We start from the raw sequence: 27839 nt of genomic DNA, 5'->3' as shown, positions 1-27839 counted from the left end.
TTAACAAACCTTGACCCTGACCCTCTCGTGGGCTCTGGTGGATCTCTGCCTCTGTGCCTTGTGTCTCTTGTCTGTCTCTCATTCAGCCTTGGCCTCAGTAGACCCTGGGAATGATTATGGCCTCTGAACTTGACTCCTCTCTTCCAGTTTCAGTCTCTACTAAACCTTCCCTTTATTCCATGAGAATCTGAACATTTTCCATGACTTCGGGATGTTCGTTGAAGAAAAAAATAGCAAAAGAATTAGCCAAAAAGTTACAGGTTCCCAGGAATTGATATTTTAATGGGGGAAGATGGGCTCAGGGTGTGGTGTATGCCAAAGTGGCGTGTTGACATTCCTTAAGTGTTACAGGTGGGGGAAGGCTGGTGGCGGAGGGAATCAGGAACTCAGTTTGGGACATGCTATGCTTTGGATGCCCAACTATGTGAAGAGACACTAAGATGGTTGGAGCTGGAGTTGGGAGGAAAGTTTGTACCTAGAGACAGAAACTTGACAACATTAACCTGTACATGGTATTTAAAGTCAGACCAGAGGGAAGCCAAAATATACAGATGAGAAGCGTCATTGAGCTGACTCCCAGATAGTTTTCTGATAGGATTCAGAAGTGTCATCCCAGGAGTTCCCTCCTGTTCCTGGCCCCTCACTTCTCTTTAATTTCTATCATTCTTAAAAACAAAATGAAATGAGACACAGAAGCAGTTTTCTTGTCCTCTTTGCTTTTATTTCCCTGTGATGCTGGTGATGGAACCCAAGATCTCACAGATGCTAGCCAAGGGCTGGAGAGTGAACGATATTTTGCCCTTGTCTGTTCTAGGTTGCTGGTATAAAGCGAGCCCCTGGAGGTTGGTGGGTGGGGTGTTGGTGTCTACATTCCCAGGATCTGTCCATCACATCCATGAAACAGCCTAGTAAATATTGAACTGTCTAAAGTCTGTGAAAATAGTTTCAAATATGACTTGCTCATTAAAAATGCATATGTATTAAATATACTCATATTTTTATGTATGTATATATGTGACTATCTGGAAGGCTTATAAGTGACAATAAGTGACAACGTCTTCCCAGACATGCATGTCAGTGTGCAGAGTCTCACAGAGAGAGTTGTGTCTCTGCCCTTTATACAGTGTGCTGCACTCTTATATTGTTGTATGAAAGTATATATTTCTTCCCTAGAATAACTATTATTCATCCCTTCTCTCATGCATTTTGGCATTAATTCTTGGGAGCCTAGAAGTGCAAATGGGAAGAAGGAAGTTTTCAGCCACCTTAGAAGTTGCTGACTTCATTAAATTTACTATTATATTTAAAATTAAAAATAGTAAAACTGACATCTTATTTTTTTTCCTGTAGAAATTCTGGCTACTTGAAATGTTGTGTCTCTGTGTGGGTGCGCACGTGTGTGTGTGTGTGTGTGTGTGTGTGTGTCTGAATTTGTATGTACATGTATGTATGTATCTGTGTTTCTGTGTTTTGTTTTTGTGCATATGTATCTGTATGCATGTGTATATATGTGCTTGCATGTATGTGTTTGTGTATATGCATCTGTCTGTGGACATGTGTGTGTCTGTATGTATTTATGTGTGTGCATGCCCTCGCATGAATGTGTGTGCATGCTTATATATGTTTGTGTTCAGGATGTTTCTGTGAGTGCATAAGGTAAATTCTATGCTTCAGGAAAACTAGTTCTTTAAATACTTTTTGGTTTTTAAATCTGGGTACTTGGATATTCTGTAAACAATTACTAGTATAATTTTGAAGTCTGAGCCTTCACCCATTGGGTGGAATAAAGAACCAGCCCCCCCCCCTCTCTCTCTCTCTCTCTGTGTGTGTGTGTGTGTGTGTGTGTGTGTGTGTGTTTGATGATCACCCATGATTTCCCCAAGAAATGTTTGGAGTCCTTGTGACACCAGTGTCCAGTCAGAAATGGAAGGGCACAGTGTTCTTAAAATAAGAAAGTATGAACCCACCTGCAGGCAGAAACACAGAGAAGCTGTGCCCCCACACACCACGTGGACCTGTGCCAACCCATGCCTCCGTGCCAGCAGTGTGCAGCCACTGTGCTGGTCTCAGACTGTCTTGATTGGAGAGGGGATCAGAGAGGAGCAAACCAGTGCATTACCAATGGCCAGTGGGCCTCTGTGGCCTGCAGTATAAAGGATGGGGACTTTGAGCCTAAGGGCCACCACCACATAAGAGAATTCCTCAAAGACAAGCAGACTATGACTTGCCGGAACTGGGGTAGAGGATAATGTTTCAAGAGAATCTGGGTATCAGTTTTTGTGAGAAGTCTCCTGTCTTTTACATCTTGGATAAAGCACATTTCCCCCCCTTTAACATAGGATGAATAGTTATCAGCTTGGCCTAATGGTGTTCTTTCCTGAGCACTCAGATCAGTGGTCCAGGACCTCTGTGCTCCTCGACATGGCCTTTGCACTTTGGCCCTTGACCCAGTTTCAGCCTTCTGAAAGGCAAGGCCTCTATGTGTGCCTTATTCTCCAATTCAGCTTTCCAAGAGGTGTGTGTTTCCTCCAGCACTTGCTGCCTGTGCATTGTCCTGGCTCACTTCTGTGATACCTGTGTGCTCACTCGCCTTGAAAGCAGAACCCTTGCTGGTCTGCTAGTGTGTTGTCATGGTGACCCTTCATGATTACAACCTGGATGTAAACACCCCATCCTGGGCTCATGTCCCAAAGACTTCTCCAATATTTGCTAGAAGGCCATTGTCACAGTGTAGATACAAATAAGAGCAGTGTAGGAGAGAGGGAGAGAGAGAGGGAGAGAGAGAGAGAGAGAGAGAGAGAGAGAGAGAGAGAGAAGAGAGAAGAGGGGAGNGGGTTAGTAAATGGACACCATATCTGACAAGGAGTTACATATCTGGATCAACAGGCAGCAAAAAAAAAAAAAAAAAAAAAAAAAAAAAAAAAAAAGAGCCTGGCTTGAGCTTCTGAAACCTCAAATCCTACCAACGGTGACATACTTCCTCTAATAAGACTACATCTATTCTAACAAGGCCATACCTCCCAGTAGTGCCATTCCCTATGGGCCTATGGGTTTGTTTTGTTTTGTTTTTTTTTAACAGCGCACAAACCAAACACAAAGAGAAAGGGGGTGGCAGCTGGGGTAGGGGGTATTCCAAGAGTTAAATCAGCATGGAAACAGAGAAAGACCAATGATAGAGCTTGATGTCCTGAATGCTACTTCCAAAAAGGAAGCCGACCCTTCAAGTATACTACAACTAAATCCTTTCTTTAATGTGGTCAGAACTGAGCCATGGATGGGCAACCAGTTGACAAGCAATACACCAAAAGCAGCAGAGGCAGAATACTCAGATGCATCCTGACCTTTAGAATATGAGTGTTATTGGAGACAACAGCGGATTTTCAATAAAATGTAGCAAGAGAGCCAGCTATCCTGAATATCACTCTCCAAGGGAGAGGGGAGAGGAGAGAGGGGGGGGAAGGAGAAGAAGAAGAAGAAGAAGAAGAAAGAGAGAGAGAGAGAGAGAGAGAGAGAGAGAGAGAGAGAGAGAGAGAGAGAGGAGAGAGAAACACCCTCAGAACCCACAGCAGCCGGAGCCGCTGCTCTGGTTGGGTCAGAGTTCAGGCAGGAGCAAATATTCCTCAAGGGAAAGAGAGCTGACTTGGTTTTCAGCACCTGCTCTGGGCTAGGTGATTCGCTTGTTGGTTTTGTTGACCAGGGAGCATGGTAAGGAATACCTCAGGCGGTTCCTTTTTCTTCTCCTCATCAAGTGCCACCCGAAAGGTTATGTGATCCACACAGTGACAGCTGCTAGATGCTCAACTGGAATTTACTGATACTCAGAAGGTTGCCCTTGTTGGGCAGAATTTTTCCTGGCTGTGCAGCGCCCTTACAGGGCCTCTGAGCAGGGAGGGAGCATAGTCCAGGCCTGAAGAGGCTTTTTGACTGCATGATCTGCTCATGGGCCTTCCCAGTGAAACCTGGCTGCAAACATAGGTGACATCAGTCAACCCTCAGGCAGCACCAGCCTTGATCCCCAGTCACAAACGTCCTACATCCCTTTCAGCATCTCCTGCTCTTTGACCAGTGGCAGAAGGTTTTTATCTGTGTGGGTTGCTGCCTATCCCCTCCTCCTCGCCATCCTCTGATGCTCTACCAAGTACTGTTTCTTCTTTTCCCTAAGCATGTTTCTCTCTCACACTCATTCTGGTGCCCTCAATTCCCTTCTCCCTTTGTCTCACTCATCCTCTCTCCCTCCCTCCCTCCCCTCTGTCTCTGGTCATTTTGAGACTGGGCAAGGACTCACTATGCCACCAGTGCTGGCCTTACAGCTGGGATTGTGCCTGTGAGTGACGGGACTCACACAAAAGCACACCCAGCTTGTAAGGACATTCTTGGCTTTGTGTCTTCTCGCAGAGCTAGACACGCATCTTCAGAAGCCCCTGTGTGGACCTGTCTAATCCTAGCCCAGTCTAGATTTCACACTGTGGATGGAGATGTTATATGAATATTGTACTTTTGTATATGACAGCCTCTACAGATTTCCTTGGGGCTCTGGATAAATCCAAGGCTCCCTCCGTATCTACGAGGCTCCCTCCGTATCTATGAGGGCCCCCTGCACTATAGCTTCTCGTTCCTCTGACCTGAAGTTCACCTGCCTTTCAGGTCTGTGGCTTCCATGTCTATCTGTGACAGATACAGAGGAATTTGACTTCTTTGTACATTTGTTTGTTATTCTCTGTCTCTGGGACTGTATATGCCCTAGAGTTTTACGTGTTTCATCAGCCCCTATTAGCAAAACACAACTTCTAGGACTTTTTTTCCTTGTTCTCTTTTAGCACCGATATCCACCCCCATTGTCTCCACTCTACTGTCTATGTAGAAAGACAAATGGGGTGGCATCTGCCCAAAGGTCCACTCACTAACCACCTGCTTCACTTGGTGCTTCTGTACTACCAAGGCAGCCTGCAGGCCACAAATGTGGGTCACTGGGACGCTTGTCCTCAGTCTGTCTCGAGTGGAGGGCACTCCAGAAGAAATGAGAAAATCTTTTCTGTGCATTTGCCTATTTGTTTGGTTTTATTTATAAACTCGGAGCAGCACATACCGCTCAATGCCTCTGTGATCTAGAGAGCGCCTCTTTTGATATGATGAAGTTACAAGCTTTAGTCCTCAAGGGGCAGGAACTGAGGAAGCTTAGATACTTATGTGCAGCATCAGAGAGCTAGCACAGGTGATTTGGGAAACTGGCTCTATCCTGAAGCAGGTAAGGCTGTCAGCCATTGAAACATAGCGTGCTTCTTTGCATGTGCAGTTCATGTGTCCTGGCAGACATTAACATGTGTTCTCTTGCACTACATGCAGATAGTAATGTGTTTTGTAGCGCTCTCTTGGCTGAAATATACCTGACCTGCTCAGTTAGGCCATTCCTTGAGAACACTCTACAAACTGTAGTTGCCCAGAAAGCAGCGTCCACAGCTGTTTCCTTTATACATTTGAGCCTTGTGTTTGATTTGGGGGTTGTACCTTCCTCTGGGAATCAAGGGAATCAGCCATTGCAATGTCGTAACCTGCAAATGCAAATGCAAAACCATTACATGACTGTAATAGATGTGTTACAGGCACAAGACTTGACCCTAAACGTTAAAGTCCTTGGTGGTTATGCAGAAGTTCTTAGTAAAGTCATGGTTGCCGAGTGTGAAGATGCTAAATATGGCAGATGTGTCACCCTGTGCCAACTGTGGGTCATGCATCACTGGAATAGGGGTCATCTTACCTTAGCTGAGTGACAGCTCTCGTGTGCTGCTGTCACATCTTCCTTACAGGAGGGTCACTGCTTAAAATAATTGGCCTGTAGGAAATGTTTCCCTAAAAAGAGTTTTACATTTTAAAGAATTGCTTAAAGGATCCACAGTTAAAATTCAAATTGAAATGCTTCTTAAACCGTGTAAGTTGTTTTTGAGATCTTATTATACACAGCTATTCAAGAATATGTTTGCTTCCTCTGCAAGAGGATTTACGGGTCTAAAGTGAATAATCTAGTTTTGGGGAAGAAAACAAATGAAGTGTATTAAGCTTGCTATTAATATCCTTTGGGAAATGAAGTGCATATTTTTAGGGATTGCCTTGTAAACTCGGTGATTTGAGCTGTGTCAAATGCTGGTCACATTTTCCTCCAGTGAACAGGGTGGCTGGTGGTTGTCAAAGTCTGAGGGCTCCAAAGCGCAAGTCAGTAAGTAGCCAGCTACTCCTTGCTAATTTATGAGCAGCCATGACAATTTTCTTTCATTTACCACTTCCCACATCTCTGGAGTGTTGTCTGGAGTGCCTTTTTAGGAAAATGAGAATATTTTTTAGAGAGATTTGAGATGAGAAGGAGGAGGGGAGGGGGAATTTAAAAATAGGGTTTCTCATTCACTACACAGTGAGTCCCTTAAGACGGCCCAGTGTATACAGTGAATACTGTACACAAAATGTCCTCAGTGGGCTAATTCATGATTCTTCCTTAGTTATACTTCTTGAAACCTCAGCAAAAAGGAATCTATTTATTTCAGTGGTTGTTAAGTGAAATCCAGAAATAATTACTACTAGCTTAAGACTTCTGCTACTTTAAATATTACAAAACATGCATACGATAAGCATATACTCTTTTATTTTCAATTAAAATGTAAAACCCTAATAAATATTCATCATTTATTATCGTTGAAATGCAAAGTAAAACCAGTCACTAATTGTAACACCACATAGCACTGTGACAACAAAGATTAATTGCTGCATCCGTGTTTTGGTAAGGATAAAGAATCAGCAGATTCTATCAGGATTGCAGGCAACCCAAAGCGGCACAGCCACTTTGGAAAAGTCTCACAGTTTCTGTAAAGTTAGAGATGCTCTTGCTTTGGGTCTCAGTAGACTTTCTGTTACTCTGGAAAGATACTGAAATAAAAACCTCAAAAGAGAAAGTCTGTTTGGACTTACAGTTCCTGAGGTTTCTCTGCATGGCTGGTTGGTCAGTAGGTTTTGGACCTCAGATGAGGAGGTAGTACACCATGCTGGAAGCACCGAGTGAGGAAACTACTGTCCTCATGGAGGCCGGCATGGAGGGATGACAGCCCAAATGTACAGTAGCACGAGTGGATAAATACACTGTGGTCTATCTTGTATTGGAATACTGCTTAGCCTCAAAAGGCGTGGTCTAATGGATACAAGGAATATCAAACCTCAATCCTCTGGAAGAGCAGCCAGTGTTTGCTCAGCTACTCCTGTAGAGAATCATGGCGTGGTGTGAGTTCAGTAAACGGAGTTGATTTAGTCTAAGGAAATAGCACTTTTAAGAATGAAAATAGAGACATTCTGTGGTAGGGTAGCATGGATGAGCCAGGGAAGTGTGAAGTTGGGGGTTGGAAGTGCAGGAGTACTCAAGGGTACCTGGGTTACACCATGTTGGAAGACCCTGGTGAGGAGGTTTTAGTGTTGCCTGCCAACACTTCTTGCCTATAAAGACCAGAATGGTGGAATAATGTGTGTGGCATGCCACTACCTTAGCTTCTTAAAATGTTTAGAATTCAGTCTCAGAATCCAACACATTTAACCAAAATTTTGCCAGTGTACTTATGGACTTTGCATTCAGGGATGTTCACACATGCGAGGAAAGCAGACACCCAGAGCCTTGAGGGCTACTTTGGCAGCTTGTGACAACCTACCATGATTTTGTTGTGTAAGGGTTGCCATTAAATTTTCCAAACTTGCATTGCACCCATCAGGTTCCCAAATGCAAAAGCACCGAGCACACCAGTGCTGTGGAGAAGAAGGTATGATTCTCTTAGAAATGAATATGAAGAAACAGAAGGGTAGAAGACAATGACGTCATCTACCTGGATGGGAAAGCTGGGCAATCAGAAGGATCTGGAGAGTGGGAGATGACACGATGAGGAAGGCTAGAACCCACACGCAAGCACAGGCAGACTGGGGCAGGATGGTAAAAACAGAAACAAAACACAATGGGGCCTGTGGACTATGGGACGTGTATCATCCTTAGATACTTATTGGCCCAAGATCAGTTCGCAGACAGCTTACTCTCCACCTAAAAGACTAAGTATGGTTTGGTTGATCTACTGCTGCTGCTGCTGAAACTTGAACCTGCCTGGCTTTCAGCATAGTCAGCTCAGACACCCTTGGAATTTGCAGAACATCAAAGTCACAAATGAGGCAGCTGCCACTCCCATGGCTTCCAAGAAATCCTTTATGGCTCTGCTGAGCTCCAGGAGGGGAAAGGCTCTTACCTCCTTGGATTGCAGAGTTGCTGAACCACATTGTTTTTGAGGAGAGACCCCAACTTGCTACAGATTGGAAAGAATATAGCCAGGGTCAGACAGCTTTCCACTCTCCTGGTTTGTTTATTAGATGCGAAGTGATTAAGACCTGGAGATAGGAGCTCTATCTGTTCATGAGTTAAGCAAGTCTGCTCCTCACTAGAGCTCCAAGGACCATCAGATTAATATGGGGTGGGGGAGCATCTATAATGAGCAACTGCAGAGCCATCCCCTGAGATGGCTGCTGGCATATGGTTTTATAGAGTTTTCTTTGAACACTGGAAAGGCAGCCACAAGCACTGACCTGGTGACAGCCTCAGAGTCACTTGAAGCACAACCACGGGACAATGACCTTGTGATAGCATCAGAGTCACTTGAAGCACAACCACAGGACAATGAACAAGTGCAATTACCCACTTTGGGCACATGGTCCCATGTGCTTTTAATCCCAAGAAAAATGAAATTATGAAACATAAATGAGAATCTGAAAAACGTGAAATTCAATATTAACACCTAGAAGGCAAATGCCAATTAAGAATGTTGGAATGCATCTTATCCTTCCGAGAAGGAACTCCCCTGCTTCAACTCCCTATGGCCCTCATAACAGCAAAGTCCATTGTAACTTTTAGTAATTGGTTTTTTTATTAAAACAAAAGGAGTACAGTATAAATTTTAGCAACCAGGCTAAGTAGGCATTAAAGACCGTGGGATCCAACCACAGTGCATAACATCATCCCTTTGGGAAAAGGATTCTAAGTGCTCAATAACTACCTTACAAATAGACTTTGGGATCATAGTCCACTTGAGAATAAAGAACTGTGTGCAGTGGCAATGCCTTCCATCGATTCGTCTGCGAATGGCACCAAAGGGACCTATATTCTTCCACACATGTGTGGTGAACTCAGCTGGTCTGGGTTTGATCAAAGATTATTGCTGAGTAGACACAGAGAGTGTGCGAGTTAAAACCAAGGCATAAACACAATAAAGCTAAGGGTGGTGCTGGAATGATAGAGCTGCAGGTGTGTGAGAAGTTTAAATCTCCAAGGCAAAGGCAGTGGTGTGAATGGATAGAGTGGGAAGAATCCACTATGGCAAGTATGCTGAAACTACTACAGGCAAGAAAGCCGCAAGGTAAGAAGGAAGAATCGAAGGATCAATCATTTTAAAGGAAAACACAACAATATGTGTACCTGTAAGGCTGACTAGACTATATCGACGTCAAGGAGGTGCCTGACCCCCAAGACCTGGGCATGGTTTCCCGTCGATATTAAAAGGGAATATTTAAAATCATTACCTAACTACATCAATTCATTTGAGTTGAGAACTATAATTTATGTGCCTACTGTGGCTTAGTGTGGACAAAGGACGGCAAGTGGAGTTGACATCATCAAGCTTGCAAGTTACTATAATTCCAGCCAACAGACACGAAGCAGAGCAAGATGGCGAGGCAGGACATAATGATGGCGGCACACAAAATGCTCAAAGGATATACAGGCTGCCTTACTTAATCTTCACTTTTGTTTATACCATGTTTTTGTAAGGTGTCGTCTCAGTTGCACTGTAAGATTCACAAGAGCAGATTACATACAGTGTGTATGTCTGGGTTGTATTTTTTATTACCCGTGTAGAATGATAGTTACTCTGATGGGTAGGTATTGATTAATTGATTAAAATAGGTTTAGCTCGCAGAACTGTTTTATGGAACTAACATGACTGATTTCTTTGCTTGAGAGAAAGCCACATGTGCACAGTAATCTATGTGAGAAAATTCATGGTCAATAGAATTTAAAACCAGAAGCTTCTTAGTAATGTTCAGTTCTCTCTTTACAAGTTGAGAGGGCATCCACAGTGGATGTGCAGTTTGATGTCTAAGACGTTCGTAGGATGCTGCCATTCACTTTTATAGGTATCCTACTGTACGATCATCACCCTGGCTACTCACTGTGTCAGGGGCCGATGCTGTGTGAATGTGCCCCTTCAAGGTCATGTGTTGGAAATTCACTACTATTGTTGTAAGGTGGTACCAAATGATAGGTAATTGTGAATGGGCTAATGCCATGTAAAATAACTTAAGGCTTTGAGTTTTGTCTGTCTGTCTGTCGTCTCTTTCTCTCTCCCTTCCTTCACTCCTTCCCCTAACTCCCCTTCTGCCATGAAATGTCACAACATGGAGGCTTGTCAACAAATTCTGGCTTCCTCATCCTGGACTTGGAGCATCCGTCACCAGTAGCCAATACATGTATGTTAATTATAGACTAAGGTATGCTGCATTTACATCACAGAACAGACCAATACTATGACTTTCTCCCATGTTCTGTGACCTGCTATGTATGTGCTTTTCTCCCAGGCACTGTGCAGGCATGTGTAATTGAGATCTTCGTGCTCTCCTATAAGGTCTCTTCCACACTTAAACATGGCACCAGCATTGCTCTTCCAGTCACTGTGGTCTTGCGGTGCTGTGGTTGTTTCATCCAAGTGTCTATGGTGACAGGAACCTGATACTTTGTGGTTTAGTCTGCCCCTCCTACTAATGCAAAACCACTATGAGCCCTGAGGCTAGAACAGGCTTTTCCTTCATGGCTCTGAGGGCTTGGAAGTCAAGATCAAGAAGAGATGTTACTGGTTTGCAGATAGCTCTTGTCTTGCTATGTCCTGCACATGGTGGGGAGGAGGAAAAAGGAGAAGGAGAAGAGAGGGGGAGGAGGAGAGAGGACAAGAGAGGGGAGGGGCAAGAAGAGATGGGAAGGAGAGGGAAGTGGAGGGGAGGGGAGAGAACTCAAGCATGCTTAGGTTTACTACCTCGCACTAACCCCATCACAAGGGCTCCCTGAGGCTCTGCTTGCTAACAGGGCTTTGGTTTAGTAATTTGGAAGTATTCGGGCAACACCTTTTATAGTTAAGACTTGTGCTTCCTGAGTTGTAAGATGGGAAGAGACTCTCAGAAAGAGTGGATGCAAGTGCCCCTCTGTTCCAGGGCCTCTGTTGCTGTGGAAACCCCAGAACCCTTCCAGGTCTTTCTTTTGCTTGCCTGGGGGAAAGAAGGTTGTGCCCCTCCCAGAATTGTAGCTTGCCCAGGCACAGTGGCTTAGTCTGCTTTCTGCTCTGTAGCAGAATATCCAGGCTGAGTAGTTTGTGAGCAAAAGAAATGTATTTGGCTCATGGTTGCACGGGCAGGGAAGTCCTGGTTTAAGGGCCCCGTCTGGGGAAGGTCTTTGTCTTAGCTTTTTTTGTTTGTTTTGTTTTGTTTTTGTTTGTTTGTTTGTTTTTGTTTTTTGCTGTGGTAAAACACCATGACCAAATGCAACTTGAGGAAGAAAGGGGTTCCTTCAGCTTACAGCTCTCATGTCATACTCAATCACTAAGAGAAGTCAGGACAGGACCTGGGAACAGGAACCTGGAGGCAGAAACTGAAGTAGCAGGCATGGGGAGTGCCGTTTACCTTGCCCCTCCTGGCTTGTTCGGCCTGCTTCCTTATAGCATCCAGGACCACCAGCCCACAGGTGGCAGTGAGCTGTGCCTTCACACAGTCATCAATGAAGGCAAGACCCCACAGGCTTAATCACAGGCCAATCTGGCCGGGGTCAGTTTTTTCAACTGAGAGCCTCTGTATCCAAATGTATCCAGTTGCAAAAGTAGCCAGTGCGCCTGTGCGGTCTTCCAGCTCTGTCTTCCTAACTAGAAGAGCCAGAGTGAAGGAGACAGCTGCTTTAAAAAGAAAAAATTCCACCCTGGCAATGCGTCTGTCAATTCATTCTGGGGACAGTGACCTGATGACCCTTATTAAGTCTCACTTTTCAATACTGCCATATTGAGATGAAGTTTCCACATGAACTTTGGGGACATGTTCAGTCCATAGTATCACCCTTCTGTCCTTTAACTTCCCACTGCTTATTCTTATTTTGAAAACATCCTCCTAATTCTGGTCCCAAAGCCCCCCACCCCCACCCTGCAGCCAAAGCTGAGGTCTCTACCTGTGATGACAAATGGCTATTAGTCTATCCTCATGCACAGTCTAGAAACAGCCTAAACAGGAACGCTGCCCTCCCTAATCCCATCCCCACGCCCTAACTCCCGATGTCTCTATGCTCTGACCTCTTCTGAAAACTGTGATCTCCGTGCCTCAGGGAACTTGGACCATCAGCTTTCTCCTTTTCATGTCAAAGCCTACCCATGGGCACCCTCTGGGATTGAAGGCACTGAGCTAGACTGCGGTCTGGGCATGGGCCTTCAGAGTTGTGGTCTCAGGAGGGTTTCCTGTTCTCATGAGTAGATGCCTGGCAGAATCGCCCTGTCTTGGCGAAGAAGGAAAGTTTTTCTTCTTCCGTCCACCCAATTGCTAAAGGCCAGGTTGTTCCATAGATAAATAAAGCTGCTTCTAAGGTGCTTATTTGCGACTCAGAATGGTAGTGCTACGGGTGAAATGCATACTGTTTCTATTTTTAATGGAAATCCGTGTAACTTTGACTGCAGGGCATTACTCTGTCATTCAGCTCTTGTGACACAGACAAAGCCTGCTCAGTGGTGGCATCCATTCACTCTCATGTGCGTTTTCCTCAGTACAAGCCATTCCTCATGACTAAAGCTGCACTGATCTGAGTGAGTGCTAACCTGCTCAGTTCCTGATTCTGGTCAGCTCACTTGTTCACAAAAAAGATGTAGGGACGTGTTCTAAGCCCCATTTTGTACATGGAATAAATGCCAAGTGTCAAAGAGGAGGTGGTAAGTAGGGACTTAGGAATAGAACAAACTAAATTATATTGATTTTTATTCAAAACTAAGATGTGCAGCCACAGTGTGAGGATCCAGAACATACATCCGTATGACTCTTACTTAGAATGGAAACTGGGGGGGAGAGAGAGAGAGAGAGAGCGAGAAGCAGTTTCTCACTGTCAGCAGCAGCAGCAAGCTTCAGTGGAACCAGGGCAAGAAAAATGCCCGTCCATTAAACCCACCACTTCAAAACCATAATTTAGCTTACCAGAAGGTAAATTACATGAAAATGTAACTTCATAGACAAAAGATCTATTGTCCAGAAAGAATAATTTCAGTGTATTTTTGTGCTTTCTGAATAAACATAAGCTTCATTTTTTAATCAGCCGAAAGGTGCATTCTTCTCTTTGAGCCCATACATTCCTCTACATAAGAACATCTTTTATTAATTATGGGAATGACTCTCACGCTTTGCCTGTAACAGTAGACACCCCACAGTGTTTGCTGAGGCTGGTGGCAGTGGCTTGGTTGTTATGGGCAGTTTATTTGGATTAGATAGTTTCTTCCATGTGAGAATGACCAGCTCATTTCTTACCTCCATGATACGTGGAGGCAAGAGTATAATCTGAAGCACTCAGTAGATATGGAAGTTTATCTCCTTATATACACATATTTTTATATCACATCTCTACTGGGCTGTTTAAAGCTTTATCTTATGCAAACTGAGAAATGTTGGGTTTTGTCATGTAAGTCCCAATAGTGCTCCCCCCCCCCAAAGGCATATGTGCTTTTCTGGAGGTCCCTTTTCTAAGAGCATTAAAAGAATATATATATATATATATATATATATATATATATGGATATGTGTGTATGTTTGTTTACATATATGTATATAATATATACATACAAGTGTATATAATATATGCATACACATAAATATGTATATAATATATGATGCATATAATGGATATGTATATGTATATAAATAGGTATATAATATATGCATATACAATGTACATATATTGGACATATATACATACTTATGTGTATGTGTGTATGTATAAAGAGACTGACAATCCCATTGGAGAAGAGTTTCACTTTCACTAGACTGTATACTTCAGCCAGATCGAATCATTGTGAATAATAAGGAATCTCACTCTGAGGATGTTTTACCATCAAACAGCCAGAGTGCATGCCAATGACAGGACCAGGTTGGACTGGGTGCATTTCCATGTTCCGCGTTCTCATTTCAAGAAACTTCTACGTTCACCTTTTCTGTATGAAGCCCACAAACGTTGTCTTCTTTCTCTTTTTCCAGGCAACAAGGGCGGCCATCACTCAGCACTGCACAGATCTTGGAAATTTGCTGGGCAAAGAGAATGATGTGGCCCTCATCATCGACGGCCATACCCTGAAGTATGCACTCTCCTTTGAAGTCCGCAGAAGTTTCCTGGACCTGGCGCTCTCGTGCAAAGCCGTCATCTGCTGCAGGTGAGAATTCGCGGGTTGTGCCAGTCAATGATCTTGATGTGTCTGTGCTGTGGGCTTTGGAAATTCTAAGCAGAAATTCTAGGTTTCAAATTCCATGTTAAAATTAGAAAAAACTAAACTAAAACATAAGTGTATCTTCAGCCGTTGTCTCCTAGATTTTTTCACAAAGCAGAAAGTAGCTCTGATGTGTTTGTTTCTTGCCACTCCATGAAATGGCAGCATGCACATTTAGCATGAGTCTTCTCTCCCAGTTAAACCTCTCTGAAAACACCTTCGAAGGCACACCCAGTGGTGTGCTTAATTATAGCAATAAGTGCTTCTTAATCTAGTCAAACGAACAATTAGAATTAACCATTATGCCACTCAACCAAACGTCTTCATTGGTTTTTTGTGGAGTTGGGGAAGACTTCTGCTGCTAACAAACTCTTGACTGTACATAACGTAGAGGTCCCCTTCTGATGGGGATTTGGAAGTCAGAATTATGAAAACAATCCACTAGGGAGATGAGAGACCATACTAAGCAAAGGGACCGTGGCAGCCAGAAAGGTGAAAGGCTTGCTGGGTGGAAATCCTGTCTTCTATAGTTTCTTGTTGCATCTAAGATGCTGAATTGCTAAGTGGATGGGGCTTGATCTGTGTAAGTATTTCAACACTGAACGCCGTTCTTCTACCTGATCCTCGAGTCTTGGCCAGTCACTTCTGTCTACCACCTGCATTGTTCACCAAGGAGCAGTCCCCAGCTTGTTTGTGGCTGAAGCCAACAGTAGAACCAGGGACAGCAGGAAGTCATATGGACCAGTCTAGTAAAGTGCAACTCAAAGCTAACATGCTAACTTCTCATAGATGTTTTCAGGGGACAATCAAAATGTGCCCATCTGGGTCTCCAAGGGACAATCAGGCAGGCCTAGAGACTGCAGGAATAAACTCCTTCCTAGCCAGCTGCTCAATGCTAAAGAAAAACCATTTCTTCCTCTTGATGAGGCTGCCTTCGCCTGACTTTGTGGGTCACATAGGTTCAAACCTTAGCATGACACAACAAAGAGCTCAAACTGCAGTAGGCACTGAGAGCCATTTTCAAGTTAAATAACACTGACCATCTATTACATACAAGTGTTCATTAGAAAGAAGACCCCAGGTGATTTCCCCACTTCCGTGATCTCAGATAGTTCTTGGCTGATCTCCCACTCTGATTTAAAAATAACAGAAACTGAAGGCAATACTTTATAGACAAAGCACTCAGGTGCTTCACCTGTGTTTAGAAATGTAAGCCAAATTTCATGTAGCTTTTACACAAAAGGTTGGCTTTAATTCTCACTTTCCATATTGAAAATACAATCATTTTAAGTCACTCTTTTCCCTAAGTACAGAAGAAAAAGGAATTTGTTTTTCAAAATGAATTTGTAGATGGTTGAATGTTGTATAAGAACTAAAATGTCATTATATAAGAGATCCTTCAAACTAAGACAGACTTAAGTAGTAAAAAGGGAACTCATGGACCACCTACTCCCCAGGTCTCCAGTCAGCCCAGGCATCTCCAAAGATCTCATCTCTACCCTCTCTACACTGAAAACCTCTCTGTATTCCAAGAGCAGGAACCCCATAAAGATACCCTCCAATCAGGTACACAGGAACTCAACTGTAGTCTTAGCTACTCAGACAACTGAGGCAGGAGGATGACTTGAGCCTAAAATATCAAGCCAGTTTGTAGAACAGAGCAAAACCCCATCTCAGTCTTAAGATCTTTCTGAGTGATGCATCTCAGGCATTCAGGTGTGCCTGCTTCAACTGATGCATGCTCAAACAGCCACGCCATCACTATTTAGGTAAACGAGAACAATGAGTCTTTACTTGTATAATTCCTGACCTTGGAAGTTTCTTATGTATTTTGATTGCATTATACCCAATTTTGCTAATTGCAATCTGCTGTGCTTCAGTATTTTCTATGCAGTTAAAAGTTTTAGCGAGGTTGTATGTAGTCAGCAGGGTAGGTGCCAGTCAGTTTACTCTCAGGGTTCATAGGTTTGTGGTCTTCGTTGCCTTATAAACTTCCACCCAAAACCCAGCTTCAGTTGTGAGTTTGATATTTGCGTTGTGCATTCTAGGTGTTGTGTTATAATTAAAGATGTAGGACCCCTGCTCTTCTGGGACAGTGTTTTAGAGCATTGGTGTTAATTCTTTGCATCTGCCTTACACCCTCAGTGAGGCCAGGTGTCCCACATTTCCATTCATCCTAAGCAACTGGCACGGTTCTCTTTCTCATTTGATTCCTAGTTCTTTTTAGCATTTGTTGTCGATTGTTGGTTTGTTCTAGTTTTCTTCCTGTTGCTTTGAAGAAACACTGAGCAAAAGCAGCCTGGGTGGAGAAAAGGGTTTCCTTGGCTAACAGGTCATAGTTGATCATCAAGGGAAGCCAAAGCAGGAACTTGAGGCAGGAACGGAAGCAGAGGCCATGGAGGAATGATGTTTAAGAGCTTGCTAATTTTTTTTTTTTTAATACAACCCAGGTTCACCTGCCCAGTAGAACCACACCCATAGTGGGTTGGTACCCTCCCACATCAATCATTAATCAAGAAAATGCCCCCATGGACTTGCCCACACGTCCATGGGAAGCAAGTCCTCAGCTGAGGGCCTCTCTTTCGTCACGATTCTAGTTTGTGTCATGGTCACAAAGACTAACCATTGCATGGTTTCTCCTTCTTAAAAGCTTATTTATTATTGTTATTATTGTGTGTGAGAGTGGGGAGAGAGAAGGGGTTGTGCATGCCACAGTGCACCTGTGAAGGTCAAATGCTAAATCCATGGAGTCCGTCCTCTCCCACCTGTAACTGGGTTCTGGAGACTGTACTTGGGTTGCAAGGCTTGTGCAGCAAGTAGCTATGCCATCTTGGTGCCCCTGTTGGTTACTGCCTGAGGTGATTTATTTTTTCTATTGCTGTGGCCCTCTGTCATCTCCCCACATATCCTACTGTGTCTGATGTATTTCTGGAACCCTCTGAATGTTTTCCTGAGCTTTGAACACATGGCCCATCATAGCCTCGTCTATATGTCTTCTCCTTACGTGCCTCTCTCTTCTCAGTACCAGCTTTACAAAGAACCATCCAGAAAACCGGGGAGGGGGGTGGGGGCATAAATGTGCCAGATGATGAAGCACAGACACAAAGAATTAGAAACAAATACTTATGTACATGTATTTATAGCGGCATTGTTCACCGTAGCCGAAATGTGTAGACAACTCAGTTCACAAGTGGATAAGCAAAGTGAGGTCTATTTGTACAATCGTAGCCAGCCATAGAAAGATGTGAGCCACTGGCACGTACTGCAGAGTGCTGAACGTCAAAGCCTCAGTTTTCAAAGGAAGCCAGTTGCAAAAGAGATGGCATATGGCAACATTGCATCCCTGTGAAATATCCAGAGTGGATGGACCCACAGAGCTAAGCAGCTAAGCAAAGCGGGGAAGGGGGCAACTACTTCATCGGTGCAGGCCTTGCCTTTAAAGATGCTGAAATGTTCTGGAGCCTCCAGCTGAGGGTGGTTGTGTTGTGATTATGCTAAGCACCATTATATGCTTAGTCTTTAAAGTGTTTGAGAGATTTGTTTTTACTTCTTTGTGTGTGTGTGTGTGTGTGTGTGTGTGTGTGTGTGTGTGTACCTGCCAAGGGCATCTTATCTCATGAAGCTGGAGCTGGGGTTACAGGCATTTGTAAGACACTCAGTTATGGTACTGGGAATCAAACTCAGGTCCTCTGGAGGAGAAGCAAGAATCTTAACAATGAAGATATCTCTCCAGCCCTGAAAGGGTGAATCTTATGTTTTGTTCATTTTTTTTTATCACTATAAAAGTAGATGTGTGAATAAAAGAATTTACCTAATTAAAATTAAATTTCACTGAGTTAAAGAGAACAAAATATAGGTCAAGAGGTCAATCAATCAATCAAACAAAAAACAGTTGCTAGGCCATTCCCCCACTGCAAGTAAACCTGAATCTGGGAACTTTACCAGCCACTGAGGGATTGTGATGGGTAGTCGGGACCAAGACTGACAGCGCCCTGGTCAGCTTGCATATGCTATCCCCAGCACACACCCATCAAGCCGGGAACACACTGGTGTCCCAAACACTTTCACTCCTGCATTCTTTGAGCACCTTAAACTCAAAACATCTCAGTAGCATTGAGCATGTTACCTCCTCCTCTACTCTACTCTCGGGGTGCCACAGGACATAAGAATTGCTGCCTCCCTCCTTGGTGGCTCAACTTTCCACCCCATTGTGAGGGCCTTTTGTTGCCATCAGTAGAGATGGGCTCATACACAAACTAGGAACCTTTTGCGACAGAAATCTAAACACATCCCACGGACAAGTCTACACTGGATGTACATTGTAAGGGCCACAGAGGCCATCATTTGTATTCTTGGGTGTGTTTAGACTTCGGTCTGTAACTTCTGTCTACAACTAAGCCGAATATACAAATTAGGAAATCAAGGTCAGAAGTTCAAGTATTTTTACCTGTTAGTTCCCGACAAGCATTATCTTTGTTTTTCTGTTTGATTTGGTTTGTTCATTTTACAAATGGGTAAATAAGTGGCTATAAATCATCTTGCACATGGTCTGAGACAGGAAGGGAAAAGACGGCATGGGGGTTGATCTGCCATCATCAGTGGTCTGTCTAGCTGGCTGTGCCTGTTACTTCGCTCACACATGCGTAATACTCTCAGTGCTCAGTTTCACTAACAGTTTGCCCAGTTTAGGGCCTTTCGCCCTAGTTACAGAGCTTTTGTCTCTCTCCAGAGGCGAATGAATGTGCAGCCCATTCGAAACTCGAGCAGGAACGACTTCTCCGTTTTCTTTTTTTTTTTCCCTTTTGCTTTGGAGCTCTCTGTTCTTGTCAAAATGGAAATAAATTTCAGAGCACAGTCTAGTGGGGGTGAGCAGACTTTTGACCTCCTGAGAGCATTCAGAAACGTTAAGTGGCTACCTCATCAGGAAGAGAGTCATGAGAGGCTCATCAGTGTCTCCCATGTGAGGAAGTCAGCAATGGCCTCCCCACAGACCCCTATGAGCGCAGGTGACGATGGTGGCCCCAAAGCAACGCCTCCTTAGCAAGTATGATTTATGGCTTTAAGTATCTGGGCAGGAGATGAAGTGGAGATGCAGCTCCTGGTGGAGTCTACACTGGATGTGCGTGGTAAGGGTAGCCGAGGTCAGCATTTGTGTTCTCGGATGTGTTTAGACGGCCGTCTCTCAGAATAGATTTAAAAGCAAACTCATAAAACCCGGCACAAAGCCACAGATCCGAGGCAGGACTGAGAGGCAGAGGGTATGCTGGATATGTTAAAGGACTTTGGTGCATTATTTTCCTACCTAAGAATCATTTATGTTTCTTGTAGAAAGAGAAATCAGAAAATAGAAGTGAGTAAAATGAAAACAGGAATCACAGCGCCACCAGCAGTCCACTCACCTGGAGTTAGCACTACAGTCTAGACTCTACCTGTGAAATGGGTTTTCTTGCACCAGGGGTTGGGGGTGGGGGATGGGAGGGAGTGGGGATGTGGGGGTGGGTGGGGGAATGTGGTGCACAGGTGCAAATTTGAAAGTGCATGAAGTTTCTATGTGAAGCAGTAATATAAACCATGTTTGCAGGCAGCTGGATAATGAGACTGGGCTGTAGCTCAGTGGTAAAGAACAGTACTTGCCTAGCACATTTAAGGCCCTGGGTTCAATAAAGAAAAAAAAGTGCTGAATGGTGTTTCATTATTGTGAACAGCACTGTAAAGATTTTTATAGCTATAATTTTAGGAAAAACACTTGAGAAATTCCATTAGATGATAATGAGTCCAAGGGTAAGCAACCTGGAAATGCATAGCAAAAACGTGTGCCCTTTGACTGAGAGAGTGAAGTGATCTGTAGTAAGAGAGATGCCAGCAGCTTTGTCCATGCTGGGATAGACTTGGCTTTATTGTATAGCTATGTATATACGTATATACATATATATGCATATATTCATATAATGCATGCCAATGTGTATATGTGTGTGTGTGCAAACAATATATGTGTATACATATATATACATATATATTATGCATGTATGTATGTATGTATGCTTGACCCACTACCACACAAAAATAAAGTGACAATAAGCTGAAAAAATTAAAAGAAAGGAAGGAGGAAAGAAAGAAAAGAAAGAAAGAAAAGAGAGAGAAAAAATCAACACACGCTGCTGTGGTGAGCCGAGGTGCCCAGCTTTGAGCTCTTCAGGGCATTCTCACTGCTGCCTCAGTCGTCTAGCATGTCTGGACTCAAGCCTGTCACTCACTCCACCTGCTTCCAGAGCCCTGTCCATCTGCCCTAACTCTGATTTCTTAGAAACGGCTTCTAGTTTGGCCTCTTCCTCCATTTAGTTTTTTGTGTTAATGACTCACACTCCATAGCGGGAAATCAGAATTCTGGGCATCTTGTGTGTGGTACCCTTCAACCTTCAAGTGACACACAGAGTTATGTCAGAGCAGAGCTCGACACAGCAATTAGAATGCTATCACCAATTGTGTTTTCATTGGCCTCCATGTTGGTAGGGATCCAATCACACACTTGCAAAAATAAAACTTGTCTTTAGTTTCTTTCATGATATGATTTCTCGGCAGTGTGTGTATGTCCAGCTGTAAGCCAGCTTCCTGCTTGACGTCTTAATACACGGAGTATTATTAACTTGTCCAGGCACACACCTTCCTCTAGACTGTTTGTACTGCGGCTTAGTGCATTTTCAGATTTGTTGATTGCATACGGTTGAGGCAGAATGCATAAGTTGTCTTTTTTTCCAGTTTAGCTCTAACAGTGTTATTTTCATGATTAAGGCAATTTTCTCTCACCCTTGCTAGTTCCGATACTCTTCTGAAGATGAGTGTTCTCAGATGTGATGTTTCTTGAATAAAAACAATTTCTAAAATCTGAGAATTTTGATAATATTTTCCATGTATATCTTACCAGTGTATCTCCAGAGTGAAAATCCACACTGATATGCATCACCTGGTCTCTACAAACATAACTCATTTAAGCCACGTTAAGTACCTGAAGATCTCTCATCTTTGCACTATTAATCCAAACTAGGGAAGGGAAATGCTTTCTTAAGTAATTGTTTCTGATTCTGAAAACAAAAATTATTTCTTTTAGGTTGAAGATGACATGTTTATAAAGGATTGCTTTTGTGTTAAATAATTTCTATGCAATACCAACCCTATACAAGATCAACTCCTGATTATTAGGGACTTTAATTCCCTTCCAATCAATCATTACAGGTGTGTGTGTGTGTGTGTGTGTGTGTGTGTGTGTGTGTGTGTGTGACTGAACCCAGGGCTCTGTCCATACAGTGAGCTTTGCCCCACCAGGAAAGTTACACACCGTCACTGTATTTAACTCAGAGGAAAACTAGAAAATACTTAGCCTGCCAATTTGGTTGGTTGCTTGTTGAACTGGACAGAGATATCTATTATATAACTGACAGAAATATTGACAAATACCTGTAAGATGAAGAATTAAAGAAGCTCTCTGTGAAAATGTGGGGCAGATACTGAGGTGAACAACAAGAGTTCGTGGACCCTTGGCGATGTGCAGTGACGCTGGGGAGGCAGCCTGGGAGGAAACCTCTGCCTACTTGCTTAGGAAACTTCCATCAGTTTCCTTCCTGTGATGGTCAGAAACCAAGTTTACAGGGAAGAAGACCCCCTCAGTTGACTTTCACACCAGGGTTTTTCGCACAGAAGCAGGGGTGAAGAAAAACCCTCCAAGCCCTTTCCTGGGTGAGTTAGTCTAGAAACGTCAGCAGTGTCTGCTCATGTCACTGCCTTTACTGCTGTCCACGTTAGGAACCACGTGCTGTGCCTCCAGGACAAACAGACGCACCACTCTCCAAGCTTTTCCGTTTCCCACTTCCTGTGTTTGTGAGTGATTAATTCATTGCTGCCTGTCATGCCTGACTATGCTGCTTGCCAAATGAAACAGGGTGATTCCAGGCCAAATGTGGTCCAAAACACCGAAGCAGAGGCTCATAATATTTGGGCTTTTTTCCTACTGGAAAAACAAATGAAAGACAAAAGTACAAAATAAAAAAATTAAATAAATAAAAATTAAAAATAAAAAACCAGAGCTTAATTAAACATGTGGAATGTGCCTTGAATATTTATGCCCCAAGTCCTGCTTTTGATGATGCTTGTTCTTCAAGAGAAGATGTTCAGAATGTGATTTGTCAACACAGGAAAGCGTCACATTAACTTTCATTATGGGGGGGAAGCCCCCAAACCCTTTTCCCTCACAAGGCTGACACCTCTGTGACTGAGAGAACTCAAGCAGTTCTTACATTAATTGGTCCCAAAGAAAATTATGCTTTCCATTTTCCTGCATGTACACCTGCCATGTTGCCTCTTGTTGTGCTCCTTGAATTATTGACGTGCCCCCTTTACTGATTCTCCCAAGCACCCTGAGGACCACGTCATTGTAATGAACTCAAAACAGCAGACAGCTAGATGAAAGAAGCCACGGAGATCTATCCTAAATTCTTGATGCTCTGTTTTCAGTTGGCTACACTTAGGCCATAGTTTTCCACAGTTGCTGTGGTAGATGATGGAGCTAAATAAAGTTGCTGCATTCGGGGAGCCTGTGAGGGGCACAAGTCTTCCGGCTGTAATAAAGTCAGGGTAGGGTACCATGCCTGCTGAGTGCCTGGGTTTCTGTTGTTTCCCATTTGATCAGTTGGCCAAACTCTTCCATGGCTCCAGGGTTGAATCTCCTGTGGTTTGTCCCCTGACAGGCATACAAACGAGAGTGAGGGGAAGACAGACAGACAGACAGCCTCTCCTCACACTTGTCTATCAAATTCTTGACACTGGGTCATCTGAGAAATGCAGCAAGCATTTGTTCTCATTCTAAGCAACTGTTCCTACTAATGTCTTTCACCACTTGGCCTCAGCAGTCATTGAGACCAAAGTGAACCAGTTGGGAGATAATCCCTGTGCAAACATACAAGCGCCAGGCTACATCTGTCTGTCGGTCTTTGTGCATTCTTCTGTACTTTCGTTTGTTTTAATGGGTGGGTGGTATCTGAGGGTATTAGAATTTTAGAAATCAGAGAATCCTATGTTATCACAATATTTTCCCTTTTTTAATAGATACTTGAACCTTACAGCTTTGTTTTCTTTTTAGGAAATCATGATGAGCACATATTTAATTAATTTTCTTGAAATAGAATATATCAACAGTAAGAGATTAAAGGCTTCAACCTAAAACATGAACGTATGTGTGTGTCTTCAAGTCCAGTGCTTCCAAACCCTCGTGCTCTGCTTCAGGATATGACATTGAATTACCAAACCTGGGAATTAATGTAAGGGGATAGAATCATTTTGAAAGGGGAAATTTTGAATGATTGGCATTATTAATTTCTTTTTTTGTAGAGAGTATTGCTTATTCATCTAATACACGTGTACAGTGTGTGTTGGTGAGATTGGGATAGTTGGGGTTTACATATGGGTCACTGCCCTGTCTTGAGACAATTCTGATGTTTCCTTTTTGGTTATTTGAGATATAACTTGGAGACTGTAGTTACCCTACTGTGCCATGGAAGCTAGAATAATCCCTCATGTGTATTTGGTACCTGGGAGCTTGCTCTCCACTCCTCCCTGCTCTTCCAAGTCTCCAGTCTCTAGTCTCTTGCCTTTCTGCTCTTACCGTGACAGACTCAGGTTCTACCCACTAGGCTATGGACAACTGGATTTCACCCTTTCTTCTTTAGCGGATGGCTAATAATCCTCTTTTAATCCACCCATCTGTGGATGGACACTATGACTTGGCTGCTGTGGATAGCTGTTGTAAACATGAGAATGTGGCCATGTCTAATATAACAACGTGCTCCCCTTTGGATTTATACATAGAAGGGCTTACTGGATCGTACTGGATCATTTAGGAATTCTGTTTCTGTCTTTTTTTTTTTTTCTTTTAAGAATCTCCTACTGTTTTCCATAATGAGTGTTCTAATTTATATTTCTACTAACTGAATTTCAACATTTCTCTTTCTCTGCTTTTTCACCAATTTATTCTTTTGTTGTTGTTTTCATTTTCTTTTGTGTGATGGAAACAAGGTCTTACTCTGTAGCCTGCAGCTCTTCCCAGGCTGGGCTCAGATTTGCTGTGCTTGTCCTGCCTCCTCTCCCAAGAGCAGGGTCACAGGCATGAGCCACCTCTCCTGGCTCTTTGTTGTCCTTCTGGATGCAGACACTTTAACTAGGGTGGTGTCTTGCTATGCCTTGTTAATACACGTCAGCGGTGATTAGGATGAATGTATATCCTACAGAGCTGTAATTAGATTTAGTCCGGGCTACTGGGAATACAACACATAGTGAAGTGAATTAGGACCAGCATTAGTAATAAGTCATCAGTTTCAAATATTCACGATTCAGAAAGGTAAAGAACAAGGAACAAGCTAGGTTTTCCTTCCATTGTTTGTATTAATATGTCTTTGATTTGAAAGTCGCTATCCTGGGTCTTCAGTGTGAGTCCACAGCTTGGTCCCTGGCGTCTCTACACTTCGTTCTCAGTGCATCTCAAGCTGAAGATTTCCCAATCCAAGCATCACACACATTTATTTAAATCATGTAGAGGAAAAGCATACACCCCTCATGGCCTTCTGCTCTGTGTTGTCTATGAAGCACTTGCACTTTTTATTACTATTATTATTTTAAAATGTTTTTATTTCAGTGTGGTTGAACAGGTAGGCTCTAGGGAAGAGTCATCTATTTATTGAGAAACGATATTTAATAAGTACAAGTGATATAATCCTTACCTGCCCTGTAGCTCAGTCTGTTAGAGGGCCAGTCCAGGTGTGATCCGGGAACAATACAACCCAGTGTGTTGTTTGGGGGGGAGACTGGTTGGTTCCAAGTGAGGGGCATTCACCCCAGTGGTCACTGTGTTCTGATTCTTTGTAAACAGTGGTCATGTGCTGCCTCTGGAAATCTGTAAAGAAGGACCCAAAGAGCAAGCCCATGACCCATTTAATGCTTTTCAAAACTAAGACACAGGAGAGCTGTGTTTTCCCCGAGGGCCTGCCACTGTTAACAACGGATTGCAAGCAGTCTGTCATAGTTTGGATCTTAAATATCTCCAAGGCCCCTGTGTTTAAAAAGGGCTTGGTCACCAGCTTGTGGCACCATTGGGAGGTGGTGGCATCTTAAGAAGGTGGGGGTCTAGAAACTTAGAATACCTAAGATACAACTTTCAAAACACAAGAAAATCAAGAAGGAAGACCATCCAGTGGATACTTCATTCCTCCTTAGAATAGGGAACAAAATACCCATGGAAGAAGTTACAGAGACAAAGTTTGAAGCTAAGACGAAAGGATGGACCATCCAGAGACTACCCCACCCGGGGATCCATCCTATAATCAGTCACCAAACGCAGACAGTATTGCATATGCCAGTAAGATTTTGCTGAAAGGNCCCTGATATAGCTGTCTCGTGTGANGCTANGCCAGTGCCTGGCAAATACAGAAGTAGATGCTCATAGTCAGCTATTGGATGGAACACNNGGCCCCCAATGGAGGAGCTAGAGAAAGTACCCAAGGAGCTGAAGGGGTCTGCAACCCTATAGGTGGAATGACAATATGAACTAACCAGTACCCCCAGAACTCGTGTCTCTAGCTGCATATGTAGCAGAAGATGGCCTAATTGGCCATCATTGGGAAGAGAGGCCCCTTGGTCTTGCAAACTTTATATGCCCCAGTATAGGGGAATGCCAGGGCCAAGAAGTGGGAGTGGGTGGGTAGGGGAGCAGGGCTGGGGGATAGGGAACTTTCGGGATAGCATTTGAAATGTAAATGTAGAAAATATCTAATAAAAACTGAAAACAAACAAACAAAAAAGAAGGTGGGGTCTAGCAGAAGGAAGTTACATCAATGGGGGCATGGTCATGGAGGGGACATTCTTGATGCTGGCCTCGCTCTGTATTCTTTGCTTCTCAGATGCCATGAGGTAAGCAATCCTCCTCCATCACCTTCTCTTACCGTGTGCTCCCTTAGCACAGCCAACACAATAAGGCTGAGTGACCAGGGGCTCCAACATGGGCCACAATCTTTCCCGCCTAGGTTCACTATCTCAAACATTTTATCACAGCAGTGAAGAGCTGACTAACAGAGTTCAGTCCAGCGTCTGGGCTGAAAGACTTTAAAGATAACAAAGTTGAAGCCGTTTGAATGCTTTCACAATATAATGGTTCAGACAGGGTCTGATGTGGTCCACAGTCACCAGCACAGGGCTATACAAGTCCCCATGAGGCGAGGATGCTTCCTTCCCTCTCTTGTGAAGAGCCCCAGAAATGTCCGTCTGTTTTCAAGGCACTGTGATGGTCTGCACTGGTTACAGCTGCTTCGTCTAGGACCATGGAGTCTGGGGAATAAACCTCATGAGAGATCATTCCATGTAAGCACACATTCAGGACATGGTGAAGAAAGATGGCTTCTCCCATAACTCAGACCTTCTGAGAAGGCAACTTAGAGGTATAGAGATGCAGAGGCAAGGTTCTAAGGAAGGCCAGACTTGGAGCATCCTTGCTAAGAAATAAGCTTATTTGATGTAGGATCACATACCACCAATGGCACAGCTAGCCCTGTGGGTTTGTTGAAACCTAAGACCCTGAGGGACCAGATGATGCGTAGGAAGGATATGAGGGCTCGATCCTGCCAACGCTTCGTCTGTGCACTAAAGGCAGCAAAGCTAAGGCTGATGCCGAGCCCCGGGCTCCATGGTGCCCAGGCATTAGTAAAGTCTTCCCCGTCGTTGCTTTGGATCAGCTGGGGTTTCCTTAGTAATCTCCGAGTTTGTGCAAGTAAAGGGCTCGAAAGCGGGGATGGAAGACGATTGGAGGGGACGGGAGGGAGATATGTGTGAGCAGGGGACGACAGCTTTATAAATATTTCCTTGCAAAATGGACCTTTGAATTCTCGTCTTAAAAACTCTGCCACTCCAGCAAAAGGGAGTTCTGTCCTTTGATAAAGCATAACAGAAGGAATACCTGGTGGAAGTAAAATGCTGTTATAGTCAGTTTGCTGAGCCTCATCCTCCATCAAAACTGTACTAAGATCCGCTTGATAAGCCTTGTCTCAAGCTCAGCAAGTTAAAATTGAAAAACAGAGGCAGTGCTTCTTGTATAGAATTCTTTTCTTTCTACCTGGTTTATGTTGCCCGGGGCTTCTCCTACCTGACAGTCTCTCCCCTCCTGACAGCTTCTCCCCACCTGACAACCTCTCCCCACCTGACAGTCTCTCCCCACCTGACAGCCTCTCCCCACCTGACAGCCTCTCCCCCTCCTGACAGCTTCTC

The 27839-nt window shown here is 43.7% G+C and overlaps 1 protein-coding gene across 2 annotated transcripts in view; it reads left to right on the top strand.

Annotated features, from left to right (window-relative positions):
• Atp8a2 (ATPase phospholipid transporting 8A2) overlaps positions 1 to 27839 on the top strand; it is a 514463-nt gene that overhangs the window by 221725 nt on the left and 264899 nt on the right. For both annotated transcript variants that reach the window (XM_029541754.1, XM_021203245.2), the window contains exon 25: positions 14317 to 14489. In XM_029541754.1, the coding sequence (XP_029397614.1) occupies positions 14317 to 14489 (173 nt within the window). The remainder of the gene's footprint in view (positions 1 to 14316; positions 14490 to 27839) is intronic.

Source organism: Mus pahari, chromosome 8, assembly GCF_900095145.1.
Source record: "Mus pahari chromosome 8, PAHARI_EIJ_v1.1, whole genome shotgun sequence".
Classification (NCBI taxonomy): Eukaryota; Metazoa; Chordata; class Mammalia; order Rodentia; family Muridae; genus Mus; species Mus pahari.
The sequence above is the reverse complement of the archived record's forward strand: the minus strand, read 5'-3'. Positions and strand labels throughout refer to the sequence as shown.